Source organism: Lineus longissimus, chromosome 7 (assembly GCF_910592395.1).
Source record: "Lineus longissimus chromosome 7, tnLinLong1.2, whole genome shotgun sequence".
NCBI lineage: Eukaryota > Metazoa > Nemertea > Pilidiophora > Heteronemertea > Lineidae > Lineus > Lineus longissimus.
In genome coordinates, this window is record NC_088314.1 from 185035 (window position 1) to 200735 (window position 15701).

The following is a 15701-nucleotide window of genomic DNA, read 5'->3' on the forward strand; positions in this document are numbered from 1 at the left end:
GACATGAGGACATGTTGAGGTGTGGGAGACATGAGGACATGTTGAGGTGTGGGAGACATGAGGACATGTTGAGGTGTGGGAGACATGAGGACATGTTGAGGTGTGGGAGACATGAGGACATGTTGAGGTGTGGGAGACATGAGGACATGTTGAGGTGTGGGAGACATGAGGACATGTTGAGGTGTGGGAGACATGAGGACATGTTGAGGTGTGGGAGACATGAGGACATGTTGAGGTGTGGGAGACATGAGGACATGTTGAGGTGTGGGAGACATGAGGACATGTTGAGGTGTGGGAGACATGGGGACATGTTCAGGTGTGGGAGACATGGGGACATGTTCAGGTGTGGGAGACATGGGGACATGTTCAGGTGTGGGAGACATGAGGACATGTTGAGGTGTGGGAGACATGAGGACATGTTGAGGTGTGGGAGACATGAGGACATGTTGAGGTGTGGGAGACATGAGGACATGTTGAGGTGTGGGAGACATGAGGACATGTTCAGGTGTGGGAGAGATAAGGCATTTTATTGTTCACAGTGTTGATTTTCCGACCAACTATAAAACAAAGTTTGACTTTCCACGGGATGTCCTCGATGTTTGCTGGGATGGTGTACCACATCACTGGATTCCCCCCAATATCCCACTGAGACATCTGAACACTTTCTCAACAGATTACTGAATAATTCCGCTTTAGCGTAATTGTCATATCTATTGTCGACCCGGCATATGGTCTGCCACATCAGTTACGACCCCCGGCGGAGCATGATACAGCGTCATCAAATAATCAAACTTATCAAATTATTTTACGGCACACTGACATGCCTGACATTGAAGTGTGGGTAGGCCACCATGTGTTACCAGACTGTTGAGTTATGGCGCAGCAAAGACTTTAGAAAGATATGGAAATGTGTTGCCACGGATATGTAAAAAATGTATAACATAACTTGCAAAAGACAAGTTGAAACGAAAGAACGATCAAAAAGAAAGTGAGAACAGTTCAGATGTACAACTCCCAGAATAGGGCTAATACAAGGTTCTTACAAACGAGCTTAATGCAAAAGAGATGTCATGCCCCAGGCTTCAGACCAAAATGACAACTTGCAGTAAAGCTTGTGTGCATGCTAGTGTATGCCTTTGGTACCAAGAATCATACACAGGGAAGCATTGATGAAAAACTGATGAAACACCAAAGCAGATGGTCATGTGCACCTTGAGTCGATTGATCATTTTCAACTTGTTGGTAAAAGATCCAGCGAGCGCGTGCAGGATCACACTTACCGTGGTTTTGCCGCCATTTAGCCTAGGCTAGGTTTCCCAGGTAAGTCAACGCTTACCCTAAACAAACGATTACCCACCCGCTAAGACAGCAAATCAAATAGTGAGAAATATTTACTGCGGTATGGCTTGAAAAAATGGTCTATTCATTCTTAGGAGACAGCAGTCACCTCTGTCTCAAAGCTATGAACACCGTCAGTTATATGATGGATCTGGTCATCAGACTTTAAGTCCTACACCATCATGGCCTCATCATCCAGTCTTCAATCAGTTCTAGTTGCTCTGGTGACTGCTTTGCGGCAGGTGTATCATCCGCAAGTCTTGGAGATAAAACATGCTCACTGCATTGAAGAACAAAAAAAGCCTATCATTGGGTTACAAGCAACACTCTTCACTATTTTCCTACAGGTTTATATCCTCTGTCGGAATGGGCGGTATTCGGCGTCGATTACAGAATATTCAGTGAGACATATGGCAGGCATTTCTCTGTTTCCGTTCCAAGATTTCAACATCAGAGAAACTTTTTTCCTGATTCCTGTTCTGCTCAACTGTGCATCATATTCGACGGAGGCACATTTTGATCTCGCTTATAAATATTTGTGTTTCTTTTTGTTGGCAACTCATCGGTAGATTTTACTGTCGGTCATTCAATCTTGTGGTAAAGATTCATCTGGGTAGGAGATATCTGGGGCATTGACTGGGGAAATCTAATATTCACCACATAGTCTCAAGTCAGGGTAGAGTTGGCTTTTGTTCCAAGGTAAAATGTGTGGTGCCATGTATGGCAGACTCCTGAGAGAGATGTTGGGGGTTCACATCTTGGCCATTTCTTTCCACATGAGAGTTTGAAGGTCATGATACCCTCGGGATCTGCTCCTTAACTTCTCCTACAAGTCTCTCAGATCCCGCATCGCTAATTGAGGTTGTTTGCAAAGTCTGGGTAAAAGCGAGACTTTGTTGGCCTCGGCCTTTAAGCTGGTGGAGAACGTTTGGTCATTGTGGTCGGGTTGGTGTGAAGTTTTCCCTGGGTTCCTGTATTCCATTGGGCTGTCACGGCTGTTAACAGAATCAAAGGTAGGCCTAGGTTCAGTTTCAGTCAGATCAGTACAGTTCAATCATGAGTACGTATTAGAACAGCTGATTATGTGAAGTCGTGCTCTGCTCTGCATGCATTCATTTAGGTTCATTGACTTCATCTGATGAAGGTGTTTTACGACCAGATGGCAAGATTACTATGATCATGTTAGTTAGAGGGTGGTGAGTGGACTACAATAGTTACATTATAATTGCATTGTGTTGATAAAGTGTGTGTTTTATTGTCAGTCATGAAACTTTAAATAGGTGAGCTTTCGTTGTTTTTTCTCTTGGTCATTATTCTATAGAATTGGCATCAGAGATGCCTGTTTAGTTTAAGTGGAGGTTTGATCAGCTGAGTGTGACCATAGTAGAACAAGGCCAGAAAGTAACACTTGGTTCAGAGGGCTGTGCTTGTTGGCCCAGGAGAAGGGAATGAGCATTGTTCTTGTTGTTCAAGATCCAATAGAAGAATAGGCATAAGATAAGCTCCAGAAAGGGTGCTGTAAGCTTGGCAACTTGCTCCAAACTCAACAACTGATTTCATGAACTAGAGTGGCCAAAGCTGAAGTGTAACTGGTGAATGCGAGGTTGGCACCAGTTGAATATGATGGATGGTGGTCATTAGAGGAAGCCTGCCTTGATTTACTTGTCTCTTCATGCCAAGAGTTATCTCTTGCATTAGTCACTCTCACGCTCCCAAAGCTAGCAAGGTTCAAACCATTAGCATCACCTCTGTGGAGTCATCATTAACCCCTTCGTTGAATTCATACCAGCTCCTCATCCTGTTAGACCAGCCTTGTGGACTCAGTCCTGGAAGTTTGCTTTTATTGGCCAAGCAAGAGTTAGAGCTGGAAGTTCATTGAACCTCTTTGCATCGGAAGCTTGAGAGCATCAGTTTTGTTTGTTGAAAAGAAATGGCCTCATCAAACCATTTTCTGTCTTTATGACAGGTTATTTCCATGTTTCGTGCCTCTATCTTGGTCACTGGATATCTCAACACCATCACAAGCTGGTTGGAACAGCAAAACTGTTGATCAGATTTGTAAGAGCTGGATCTGATCAGTGTAGATCCATCACATCTAGTTGGCCTTCCTTTGGATAGCAGAGCGATCCCTTAGGTAGTGAATTTACCTTGAGATTCATTGCTTACACCTCAAAGCCATGTAGCAGGTCTTTCTAATGATGAGCCTTTGATCTCAGAGGCTGTTTAGAGCAAATAATCTTGCTGAAATCACCAACTGATAACTTACCTCGTACAGGTGAGTGTGATTGTGGCAGAGATTACACTCCCTCACACTCAACATAGCTGGTGTTCTTAAAGGGGAACTTCACTGAGAACACACTCCCTCACACTCAGCATAGCTGGTGTTCTTAAAGGGGAACTTCACTGAGAACACACTCCCTCACACCCAGGCATAGCCGATGTTCTTAAAGGGGATTTTAACCGAATGAATCAACCCAAACATGAAGCAGAGCGACTTGGTTGAGAATGCTCCATACAAATGTGGTGGCTGGGCCCTCCCAGCTAAAAAGTCTCCATGATGAAAAGGCCTAGGTCTGCCCAATGACTTCAGTCAGAGCATCAACTGCAGTTGAGAGCCCTAGAGAAACCATCTCCTGTCTGTGGTAGTTTTCTTTAACCAGGAATCAATCGCTATAGAAAACACATGGCAATCATCGCTCATCTGATGCGCTCTCTGCTGCAAGTGGTCCGCTATCATATTCAAAGTTCTCCAGAATCGCATTATTGATAAAAAGCGTTCACCGCCAGAAAGTAGGCCTATAAGGTTGCGAGAACAGGCTTGTGTTGAGAGGAAAGGGAAAGGTTATCTCGAAATGTATTTTCTTGATCGAATCCTACCTGAGTTTCAGCAGGAATCAGGAGAGAAGGCTGTGTCTGCCAAAACTTCCATCTCAACTACTTGCACTTGATTTGATTCTTGGCCAGTTTCGGCTTGAGGAAGATCTCATCTTGCAAAGAAAGATTCCTGGTTATAATGGCGTGTTCTTTATTGTGTAGTTCAAAGAAATTGGTTTGGTTTCTGAAGTCTAAAGTCATCTTCTGCTCCCCTTGGCCCTCCAGAGTTCGGCTGTCAGTGTAACTTCTTCCAGCAGAACTTGGTCATCTGTGGTCAGAAATTTGATAAAAAGGGTAGCTGAAAGCGAGCGATATAGTAACATTAGAGAGCATTAGTCTTTCTTGAATGAGTTTGACCCCCATTTCTCATCAACTGGCTTAAGATGTTTCAATTACCCTCTAAGAATAACCTTGTCAGCGATGTTGAATGTGTTCTGTCTCACCTCTGCACCACCCTGTGCCATCTTTCATCCATCCCTGTCACATTACGGATGCCCAGTGATGTTACACGAGGCAGCGGAGGTTAAGGGCCCCATAATTGACCACTGAGTCCCTTAAACATGATTATATGCGACTCGAGACGTCCAGAGGGTGAGGAATTCGTTTCAATTTGTGCCTAAATGATCTCCAGGGAGGAGAACACAATCAATGCTTACTGGTCTTAGTTTTGGATATGACGCCAAGAATCCACGATGAAAATTAACGACGTCCATAAAGACGAATAGGCAATTGTCAAGAGGATGATAAATTTCATAATAGATTGATAAAGTTATAGTATTTGGACAACAGCCTATATGCCGGTTAGATTAGTTTAATAGCGCCCATATATCACTCTGGTAGTCCGATTGTCAGTTTGCTATGGAATAGGCTGACTCACTCCACGAGCTCCAACGTTATCTAGTGAAGTTTTATGTTTCATCAATTCTTACTGCAGTTTTTTCCATGAAATCTTGCACAGAATGTGCCAAAATTTATTCAGGATGATTCGGATTAGACATGGATGGTGCATTTGGATTATGTCTCTACGACATCCATCCGAAGCTTGCTGATGAGGATATCGCCAGCATCCGTCTTCATGAGCACAAGATGACATTGAGTCATGTTATCTGCCATCATTTTTTGTCGCTCCCCTGTCCTCTCGTCTCTCTTCTTGCACAACACTAACAAGCATTTGTACAAAAAGCCTCCGTACAATAGGGCTATTAATAGTGTCGTATTTCGATATCTCGTATTATACCCTAGTACAATGAGCACTGTTCTAAACCTGTAAAAATGGTGCCGATTCTTTTTGATTTGTGCGATACCCTTAGGGAGCGCTGTTTTTGTATGGCGTTAAGTAGTCTTCTCAGAATGTGAAGACATTGAAGAGGAGATGAGATCTTTATCTGATCTTCCTTGAAAGAGCTGCGTCACAATCAGCAAGCTTTTTTACCATAGTCTGCTAGCACTGATGCAGCCTCTTCACTTTCTTGGTTTCCTTGATTTTCACTCGTTTTACATGAAATGAATGTAGGACTCCGCCAGACTCCTCATAACCATTGAGATAATGGGCAAACATCATCAACTTGTCCACTGTCCTGCCTCTCAACTGTTTCTGGTATCCAAGCACCCATCGCCACGTCAACCACTCGCTTGTCAACTCAAGTTACACAATATGGACACAAGAAATATGACTTTTGATGACTTGGCTAATTTATCAAAACCAATGAAAATGTTTACAATTGTGAGTCACAGTATGATTGGTGGTCCGTGGTGATGGGACATGATATACAGGCTCCATGCTAAGTCAGAGGACCCTATCTCTATATGCTTATGATGTTAAAGGGACTATGCAGGTTGCAGTTCGAGCTTAGACTGAACCAAAAGTTGAAAACCTTCTCTTTCATTCACTCATCAAGCCCATCAAAGCGACATGTTAAACTTCTCGAGGGATACATTTACATTTCACCTTGAACAACTCACAATTGACTTCAGTTTCAGGAGTTAGGTACCAAATGTTCAACTTCTAGAAAATTGGCATGTGAAAACTAATTAACACGTTAACGTTTAGTGTAATTATCTCCCGAGAGATAACGGGATACAATCATCTTGTTCCATGGCAACCATTGGTAATTAGCACAAGGTATCATAATATTATGATTGCTAATGAAGTTGTAGCAGACATCAGACCCTGGCTCAGCATCTCCCGACTCCGTTCTAACATGCCTCTTGTTGTCATTTTCTGTCATTTGGACTGGACTTTGGCAAATCCGAGAAATTGAAGAAAATTTTTATTTTTTTTCATTTTTAGTCATTTGGATGTCTTGTGTAGTTTGTTCCACCATTCTCCTCTCATGGCAACAATGACACATAGCCTGCCTCTAGTTGTCACAGATATATGGCACTTGGTTTCACTCTAAGAGCCTCTCTGAGCCAAGGTTCACTTGTTCGTCAACTGATAGGTTTGACAGCACCTTTCCTGCCTTGGTATTCCTTCCTGTGAATCACCAACCTGCCATATGTATCAACCCTTGAGGGACCGAAGGCAAACTGCTTGTGAAATCATGAGAGAACTAATGAGGATATTTTTCATTGGTTATAACTTCTCTAAGAGACTTGGGGAGAGCTTGTCACTAGAGTGAGACACACTCTGCTGAGCAGTGCTGCCATCTGTGCACACCTTCATAGGAGGTGATGTTCAATTTGTTAGTTCTACTGCTTGTGTGAGAAAGGGCAGAAATTATTTGTTTGTGAGGAGAGCATTTGACTGGGACTTGCCCTTGTGGCATGTACATTACAGGACACACCACAAGAGCAATGTTTGGAAAAAGATTGCTCCATACCACATTGCTAAAAATGTAACAGGCTGATGTAAATTGGATTTTTCATGGTGTATAAATCCTGTCAACACAAGACTTAATGTCATTTGGCAATGGTTTAGGTCCACTTGTATGTGTTTAATTTAGCGCACTAAAGAGTTGAATAAAAACAAGCATGCTATGAAACTGAGTGGTTTGGGTTTGTGGTAATATTAGTCTTTGATTTGATTAAAAGCTTTTTCCTGTTCTCGTTTGCCTCAGCTCTCAAGGGGGCTCTTGAATGGGGCTCTCGAAGCAGGAGTTTGAGCAATTCTGTGCTCTGACTTCAAGGACTGAGAAGCTGATAATGATACCTAAAGGTTCAGGTCTGTCGCCGCAGAGGATGGTCTGGCGGTCAGTTTGAGTGTCTGCATCTGTTTGCTCACGTGTCATAATGTTGACGATTCTGTTTACCTGACCCATAACATAGAAGGCCGTCCATGATAACATTTGGTTAGTCGAGGTCACCAGGGACACTTTATCTTGGCCAATTAGAAAACCAGGAAATAGTAAACATGGATTATTTTCCAAGAAAACTTGTCAGGTTGTTGAATAAATGATACTTGATATTGATGATAAGGTGCACAGTGTTGGTTGATTGAGTCAAGTAGGATTTGAAATCTGATGCTGTCACTGTGAGGTGATGTTTCAACTGTCTTGCAACAATTTCATCAATTCAGACAATTGTTTCGCACCCTAAATAGATCATCGCATTCGAAGCCTGTGGAGGCAATAGACACTTATAGATCGATCCCCCTCCACCCTTGTCCTAATCAAGTTTGTCCTCGTGTCATTGTAGGTACACCAATACTTCAGTGCCCTCCAAGAAGACAAGATTCCCTACATCAACAGCGTCGGAGAGAAATACCGCATTAAACAACTCCTGCAACAGCTGCCTCCCCACGACAATGAGGTACGATACTGCAACTCACTGGGCGATGACGAGAAGCGCGAACTCAAATTGTTCAGTTCTCAAAGAAAGAGGGAGGCACTGGGCAGAGGCAGTGTGCGGCAGTTAGCGCTCACGATGGTGGACGTTCAGTGTAGACAGGTGAGAAACAAGCTCGAGGGTAAACAGAGCTAAGTTCAGGGAAAGTTAAGCTCTGTGAGTTTTTACGGTGAGGGAAGTAAGAAAGAATCTTAGTTAAGGGAAGTTCAGTGTTTCCCTATGCTGCCACCCATGGCTGATGAGGCTCATGAAGTCAACTTTCAAAACCAGCAAGAACCATCATATTATCCTATTACTCAAATCTTCCTCCAACAATGGTCTGATAGCTCCCACATTTCCTTCTCCTCTGAAGCGTGATTCCAGGAATTCATTGCTTTGGGGTACAGGTGGTACTAGGATTATAGTTTCATGACTTGCCTCTTTCTTTCCAGTGTGAGCAACAGGTCTCTGGAGGAGAGATCGCTGTGTTTGCGTCACGGGCCGGGAACGAGGCCTGCTGGCATCCTGGTTGCTTCGTGTGTGCTACGTGTGAGGAGCTGCTGGTCGACCTCATCTACTTCTACAGGAACGGCCGCATCTACTGCGGGCGACATCATGCCGAACTGGTCAAGCCGAGATGTGGTGCTTGTGATGAAGTAAGTTGTTGGAAAGTTAACAAACATTTCATCCCTGGCACGCATGCAGTTTCGGTTGACAAGTTGTCACTGATTTCACTTGAAGCTAACCAACCAAAGCGTTTCCGTTAAGATTGCTTGTCATCGCACAGTTCACATCTTCACGGTCCAGATCTCCACAACAGATTTCATTCTTGAGATCACAGCCATGATGAGCCTTTGCTACAGGGGCTGCTCTCATCGGCTCACATCATTCAGAAACAGTGACATGAGGACACAATACCAAGTGGAGTATGTGTACCTAGTCATAGCTCCTCAACATGTTGATGTTCATTACATTCAAGTGAATTCTCTTGCAGGTCATCTTCGCTGATGAATGTACCGAGGCTGAAGGTCGTAGTTGGCACATGAAGCATTTCTGTTGTTTCGAATGTGATAAACAGCTTGGCGGCCAGCGCTATATCATGCGGGATGGGCGGCCATTTTGTTGTACGTGTTTCGAGACAATGTATGCTGAGTATTGTGACAGCTGCGGGGAAAAGATCAGTGTGGATCAAGGTCAAATGACACATGAAGGTCAACACTGGCATGCCAACGATCGGTGCTTCTCTTGTAACTCCTGCAGGGTGTCGCTACTCGGGCAGCCATTTTTACCAAAGCGTGGCCTGATCTATTGTTCAACTGAATGTAGTCGTGGACGACCACTGGAACCTACATACGCACAGACGAAGTTGCACGCCATCTCAGGTCATCAGTTAGTTCGTCCACCAGGGGCGCCGCCAGATTCCTCTCTCTCTGATGTGGAATTTGTTTCAAATCCTATGGAGTTGAATCATCGGCCGAGCAGCGGTCAAACTGTGAATCTGAGTAGTATTGTTGGTCAGGCATGTGGACCTGAAGAGAGCGGGTCAGTGTTACACTCATCACGGTACTCGATGCCTGATCTGACGCAGGATATTCCTGGGACGCCAAACACCGCTGCAAGGAAAAGCAGCTTGGTCTGCCGGAGCAAACGTGCTGGCTCGGAGAAAAACTTAACGGTTCATTTTGATCCTAGACAGGATCCATTTGCGAGTCGGTTTGATCCTAATCGACCAAGTGGACGGTCTGGTTCCCGTATGGTCATGGGGACGCGGTCGTCAAAACGCACTGTCAAATTTGTGGATGATAAGAAAATGAATCCAATTTCACGGAGTGCTAATTCACAGAGTAACGCAGCTCATTCTCAGAGAGATGCAAGACTTTCTGCGAGTGTTGGGACGTACCCACGAGCGCCACCCTCGCATTGCCGTCCAAACGCCCAAGGCTGTTTCAGATTCCCTCCACCACCTCCTCTTGAGGGAGATCAGTGTCAAAGCCGCCCAACTCAATATGCCAATAATGATATTGACAACCATATGCAAACAACCCCTCATAACGGTAATGTGAGGGAACGCCGCCACTCTACTAATGGTGAGGTACGACAGGAGCATCATCATCATCATCATCATGAACATCATCACCATGAGCATCATGATGGGTGTCAACATGAACAGATAGATGGCGCTGACTGTGACAGTTACTCATGTAGTACATGTACAAGTTCAAGCGATGAGGAAGAGGACTACTATGACTATCTGCCGCGGTATGGGCCAAGGATCTCGTACATCACTGATGGTATGAACAGTCTGCCGGCAAACTTCAAATCGGGGAAAAAGAAGAAGGTCAGGAGCAAGCATTGTATTGTCTCATAGTGGTCAGTCACATCCCTCTCGAGACACGCTTGAATCAGGTTGCCAATGGGTGCATTATGGCTGTCCGCGGAAACTTTATACGTGATGTGTGTTTTATGTTCATTTCACATTAAGAACAGGGATTTGTAGAGCTGGGGTCCAATATTTGACGGTTTGCCATTGTTTGGTGAGGCGATCAGTTTACCCAGATAACAGTGCTGGTTGTGAATGAGAGAACTTTGACATGGTGTGACGTATCTAATGTGCTGTTTCTATTCAAGTGCTCTACCAGCTTCATATTGGGAGTATATTGCCAAATATGGCCATTTTAAGCAATATGTCTCACCGACTCAATTGAACAATCAACTTTTGGTGAAGGCATGTTTTTTTCTTCAAGATTTTCATAGTGTCCTTCCAACACAACGTTGTATCTACAAAACTATGGTGTTGGCCATTGGTTTTATCACCCCCAATTAACTGAATAGACTCTTCTGGAGATTGCACAGGAAAAGTCCATTCAGGTAAGTGGGGGTGTAAAGGTAAACTGGTAACACTCAAACCTGAAACTATGGTATTTGAGAATCTCTGGTTCCACATTTACTAAGGAACTAAACCCAATCGACTAAATTCCCGAGGTTATTACTGTCTTTTATTTTCTACTTTGTTCTCAACTAATAAGACTTTGTATACAGATTTTAACCTGATATTTTACTGTATACAATGTCATCATTGCAGCATAAAGATTGTGTATTATATTGATGTTCACCCTATGGACTCGAAATTGGGCTCGAGTTTTTGAGAGGGTTCCACATTGTGTGGAAAGGCCAATTGAATACAAAGCTATTGAGCCTTTTGTAAGCATCAAATCTGCATGTTGGATATGCAAGCAGGCTTAAAACGTGGATTTTAAGACTTGACGTTTACTTACTCCGTTGGTCAAATGTGATGTGTTTTTGTTGGAACACCAAGGATGTGGTTTTGTGATTGTCAGTGGCTTTCCTGGACTCGACACGATGTACTTGTAATGTTGTAGAAATAATTGTGAATATCATAGGTAATTGTAAGAAACAAGTTGTACATTTTTATACACGCGAATAAGTTATACAAGTTGTACTTGGTACTGATGAGATATTTAATTGGAGGTTTCAACTATGCATGCAAGTCATTTATGATATGTGATCAAGTCTGATATCAACTGGCTCAGCAATATCAACTGGCTCAGCGATATCAACTGGCTCAGCGATATGAACTGGCTCAACGATATCAACTGGCTCAGTGATATCAACTGGCTGAGCGATATCAACTGGCTGAGCGATATCAACTGGTTGAGCGATATCAACTGGCTGAGCGATATCAACTGGCTCAGCGATATCAACTGGCTCAGCGATATCAACTGGCTCAACGATATCAACTGGCTCAGCGATATCAACTGGCTCAGCGATATCAACTGGCTCAGCGATATCAACTGGCTCAGCGATATCAACTGGCTCAGCGATATCAACTGGCTCAGCGATATCAACTGGCTCAGCGATATCAACTGGCTCAGCGATATCAACTGGCTGAGCGATATCAACTGGCTGAGCGATATCAACTGGCTCAGCGATATCAACTGGCTCAGCGATATCAACTGGCTGAGCGATATCAACTGGCTCAGCGATATCAACTGGCTCAGCGATATCAACTGGCTCAGCGATATCAACTGGCTGAGCGATATCAACTGGCTCAGCGATATCAACTGGCTCAGCGATATCAACTGGCTCAGCGATATCAACTGGCTCAGCGATATCAACTGGCTGAGCGATATCAACTGGCTCAGCGATATCAACTGGCTCAGCGATATCAACTGGCTCAGCGATATCAACTGGCTCAGCGATATCAACTGGCTGAGCGATATCAACTGGCTCAGCGATATCAACTGGCTCAGCGATATCAACTGGCTCAGCGATATCAACTGGCTGAGCGATATCAACTGGCTCAGCGATATCAACTGGCTCAGCGATATCAACTGGCTCAGCGATATCAACTGGCTCAGCGATATCAACTGGCTCAGCGATATCAACTGGCTCAGCGATATCAACTGGCTCAGCGATATCAACTGGCTCAGCGATATCAACTGGCTCAGCGATATCAACTGGCTCAGCGATATCAACTGGCTCAGCGATATCAACTGGCTCAGCGATATCAACTGGCTCAGCGATATCAACTGGCTCAGCGATATCAACTGGCTGAGCGATATCAACTGGCTGAGCGATATCAACTGGCTCAGCGATATCAACTGGCTCAGCGATATCAACTGGCTGAGCGATATCAACTGGCTCAGCGATATCAACTGGCTCAGCGATATCAACTGGCTCAGCGATATCAACTGGCTCAGCGATATCAACTGGCTCAGCGATATCAACTGGCTCAGCGATATCTATACAAGAGCCGTTTCTCATATGCTGGATTCACATCCTATTTCTGGTTCCATCATTGCTTCTAGTTCATCCTTCAGCAAAATATTGTGGATGAATGGACGAGGCCATAGACGTACTCGTACTACATGTATGTCTACTCTTTATCATAAACGCACTTTCCAATGCTTTCAAATATCTGATGAATTTCATCATTAAATGTTGGGTAGTTAGCTCGATAAAATGTACTTCCACAAGTAAAAAGAACGTTATTATTTAAACATCCTTTGCCTTGATGTTGTGCTGTAGCCGTTTGATGTGAGTTCGTCATGAAATGGTGGAGATGATCTGAAACGTCTCAAATGTAAATCAATACAGTTTGTATCGCCAGAAAGACAAGAACGTTTACTTAATTGATTGGCAAGAACCCCTGTAGAAACAAGGAATGTATATTGTACATAATAAACTCTTTGTTCCTCCGATTATTGGTAATAACGTGTAATCATTTTTCATTGAATTTTTTGAAGCAGATGAATCTATTATGCAAATTTATTAAGTTTCCCTCCAAAAGTCACTGATCAGTTGTAATTTATGTTGTAAATTTTACGAAAGAGAATTTGTACAAATATCTGGAGTTTCCTTTTATCAAGAACAATGGTGAGTTAATTATTTATACATTAAATAATTGCAGATTAAACTATATGCCTTCGTCGTTTATTTCATTGCTCAGCAAGTTCCTTCTTTTGAAGTGATCTTATCCTGTCCTTTCTGGTTGTGACGTTGTCCTCCTTCAACCATGTTTGGAACTTTGTCATAGCTGCATAAGGATGATTTGCTTTCTAATCAATAATGAGTCCTGGTCTCTTCATGTTGGAGACCAGTGAAGTGGTCCATCAGGCCCCCTCCATGTCCTGATAATGGCTGTCCTTGGAATCATTCACAAACTGACTTCAGTGTGGTTGAGAACAACACGAGACTCCTTAATTAATGCGCATGTCCTTGACCTTCATGTCCTCATGTTAGTCCTGAGGCAAAGATCTGGCTGCAGACGGAGACCAACATGAAGCAGGGACAGAATCTTGATGCTCAAAACAATAAGAAAAGCGACACAAAACATTTTCAGTAACAAAATAGCTTGATTATATTATAGCACAATTTACAAGGATTACAAACAGACTGCACATTTGTTTCCCACTTGGAAGTTATCCAATTCTCCCAGTGATCGGTCCAACACCAGCGGGCCAGGTCTTGATCTGATCAACATCCCATTGTCTCTTCTTAGTTATCAGTTACCAGATTGTAAATCATTCAGTGTAACACTTTGTTCACAACTCCTATTTAGACGAATGTCCTTGGAGAGGTGGCTATAAGTTCTTATGTACGGCGACTGTGACACGATCCTTGAACTTGATCAATATGCTCCTGAAAAGAGACGAGAGATCTCGTCAATAAAAGTCTACTTGGTGGGGAAAGGACAAGTAAAACACACTCGCTGGGTACTTGGCATACTGGGTACTTGGCATACTGGGTACTTGGCATACTGGGTACTTGGCATACTGGGTACTTGGCATACTGGGTACTTGGCATACTGGGTACTTGGCATACTGGGTACTTGGCATACTGGGTACTTGGCATACTGGGTACTTGGCATACTGGGTACTTGGCATACTGGGTACTTAGTGACACATTCCTTCCTTTGACCAATACTACACCATATTTCACTAATGCCTTGTCAATGTCATCACCTGACACCCGAGCCAGCTCAGTTTAGGACAGTCAGCAAGACATGTAGATTCTCTGCTACAGACAATTCTTAGGCCTTCTCCTTCAACACAGGGTGATCAGTCAGAGGCAACAAATTTCTCATCAGACACTTTCAGGTACAGTGTATGAGTAAGGGTTTTCCTTCAACTTTCACCTTTCATCATTGGTGACACAAACACATCCATAATACATCAGGGTGAGACAAAAGTTCTCTCATCACAATACTTACCCAGAATCTGATTCTAAAGCAACGACAGGCATCCTATCAATGTCCGAGTGAAGTTTCGATGCCTGTTGAGTGATTCCAGATATGAGACCAGCAACACGACTGTTTAGCTTGCCTTTAGCTGGAAGAGAATGTTTCAAATAGAGACATGTTGTTGTGGCAGGCAATCCCCACAAGCAAAACACACAGAGCAATCTGACGGCAACTGAGTTCAAACCTTGGACTTGGAGGTCGACAGTGAACAAGTACAGAAGAGAACATAGTTTTGGATTGTTTAATCACAGGCTAATCACAGAGTGTTCTTACATGAAAGGCACAATCCTTTTTCATCTACGCACATCACACCAGCCACCCCTGGGTTGCTCATTCTGGAAAAGAGATTATAATCATTCATGGAGTACAGGAGCTTGTCCTAGCTGGTCTTAGCTCACCAGGACTGCCCATTGGCATTATAAGAAGTTGGCCCGGAAGTGGCAACAGTACAGTTTAGAAATTGGGACACTGCAAAAATGTGGAAACGAGAACACCGTTTTTTGTTCGAGAACTGGGAGTGTCGTATTGATTTGGAATACTCATACTGACTTCACTTTTATTGGATTCGAATACTGATACTTTAAATGTTTATAAAACCTGGATTAATTTGCTTTATTTGAATTTTGTGGGGATGCAATGTGGAAACACAGATAAAGAGTAGTAATGGATATACTAATCTTACGTTTCATCAACAATTCGATTTACAGAATGCTCCATTTTGGGTAAATTAGAAGAGAAAACTCATGAAAAAAGTTGCAGGAAATACACCGGAAGTTGATACCAACTCTTATTTTGAGTGTTAGCCCTCAATACAGAATACTTAAAAAACGAGTATTTCATTTTTACGGGTTATTCAATCAAAACAATTTTCAGACAACTTGTTGAGTAATTGTTGTTACATATTTTGATTCTATTAGAACACTAATTATACATTTTAAAACAAATTGAATAGTTGTGGTAA

The 15701-nt window shown here is 43.2% G+C and overlaps 2 protein-coding genes across 3 annotated transcripts in view; one reads left to right on the top strand and one right to left on the bottom strand.

Moving 5' to 3' along the window:
• Window positions 1–11575, top strand: part of LOC135491383 (prickle planar cell polarity protein 3-like) — a 32112-nt gene extending 20537 nt beyond the window's left edge. For both annotated transcript variants that reach the window (XM_064777217.1, XM_064777218.1), the window contains 3 exons: window positions 7849–8100; window positions 8430–8633; window positions 8972–11575. In XM_064777217.1, the coding sequence (XP_064633287.1) occupies window positions 7849–8100; window positions 8430–8633; window positions 8972–10345 (1830 nt within the window). In that variant the 3' untranslated portion in view covers window positions 10346–11575. The remainder of the gene's footprint in view (window positions 1–7848; window positions 8101–8429; window positions 8634–8971) is intronic.
• Window positions 11576–13833: 2258 nt separating this feature from the next.
• Window positions 13834–15529, bottom strand: LOC135491184 (ragulator complex protein LAMTOR5-like). The gene is made up of 4 exons (XM_064776893.1): window positions 15423–15529; window positions 15014–15075; window positions 14711–14828; window positions 13834–14139 (listed from the first exon to the last, which is right to left on the bottom strand). Exons 1-4 carry the CDS (start codon window positions 15455–15457, stop codon window positions 14082–14084), a joined length of 273 nt encoding a protein of 90 aa, XP_064632963.1. The 5' UTR covers window positions 15458–15529; the 3' UTR covers window positions 13834–14081.
• Window positions 15530–15701: the final 172 nt, after the last annotated feature.

What these genes read in the sequence shown, in the direction of transcription:
- LOC135491184 (XM_064776893.1), bottom strand. Translation starts at nt 15,457, where the DNA reads ATGGAGCATTCTGTAAATCGAATTGTTGATGAAAC. An exon ending in AATCGAATTGTTGATGAAAC is followed by an intron (nt 15,076 to 15,422) that starts GTAAGATTAGTA and finishes TCTCTTTTCCAG; the next exon opens with AATGAGCAACCCAGGGGTGG. An exon ending in AAAAGGATTGTGCCTTTCAT is followed by an intron (nt 14,829 to 15,013) that starts GTAAGAACACTC and finishes ATTCTCTTCCAG; the next exon opens with CTAAAGGCAAGCTAAACAGT.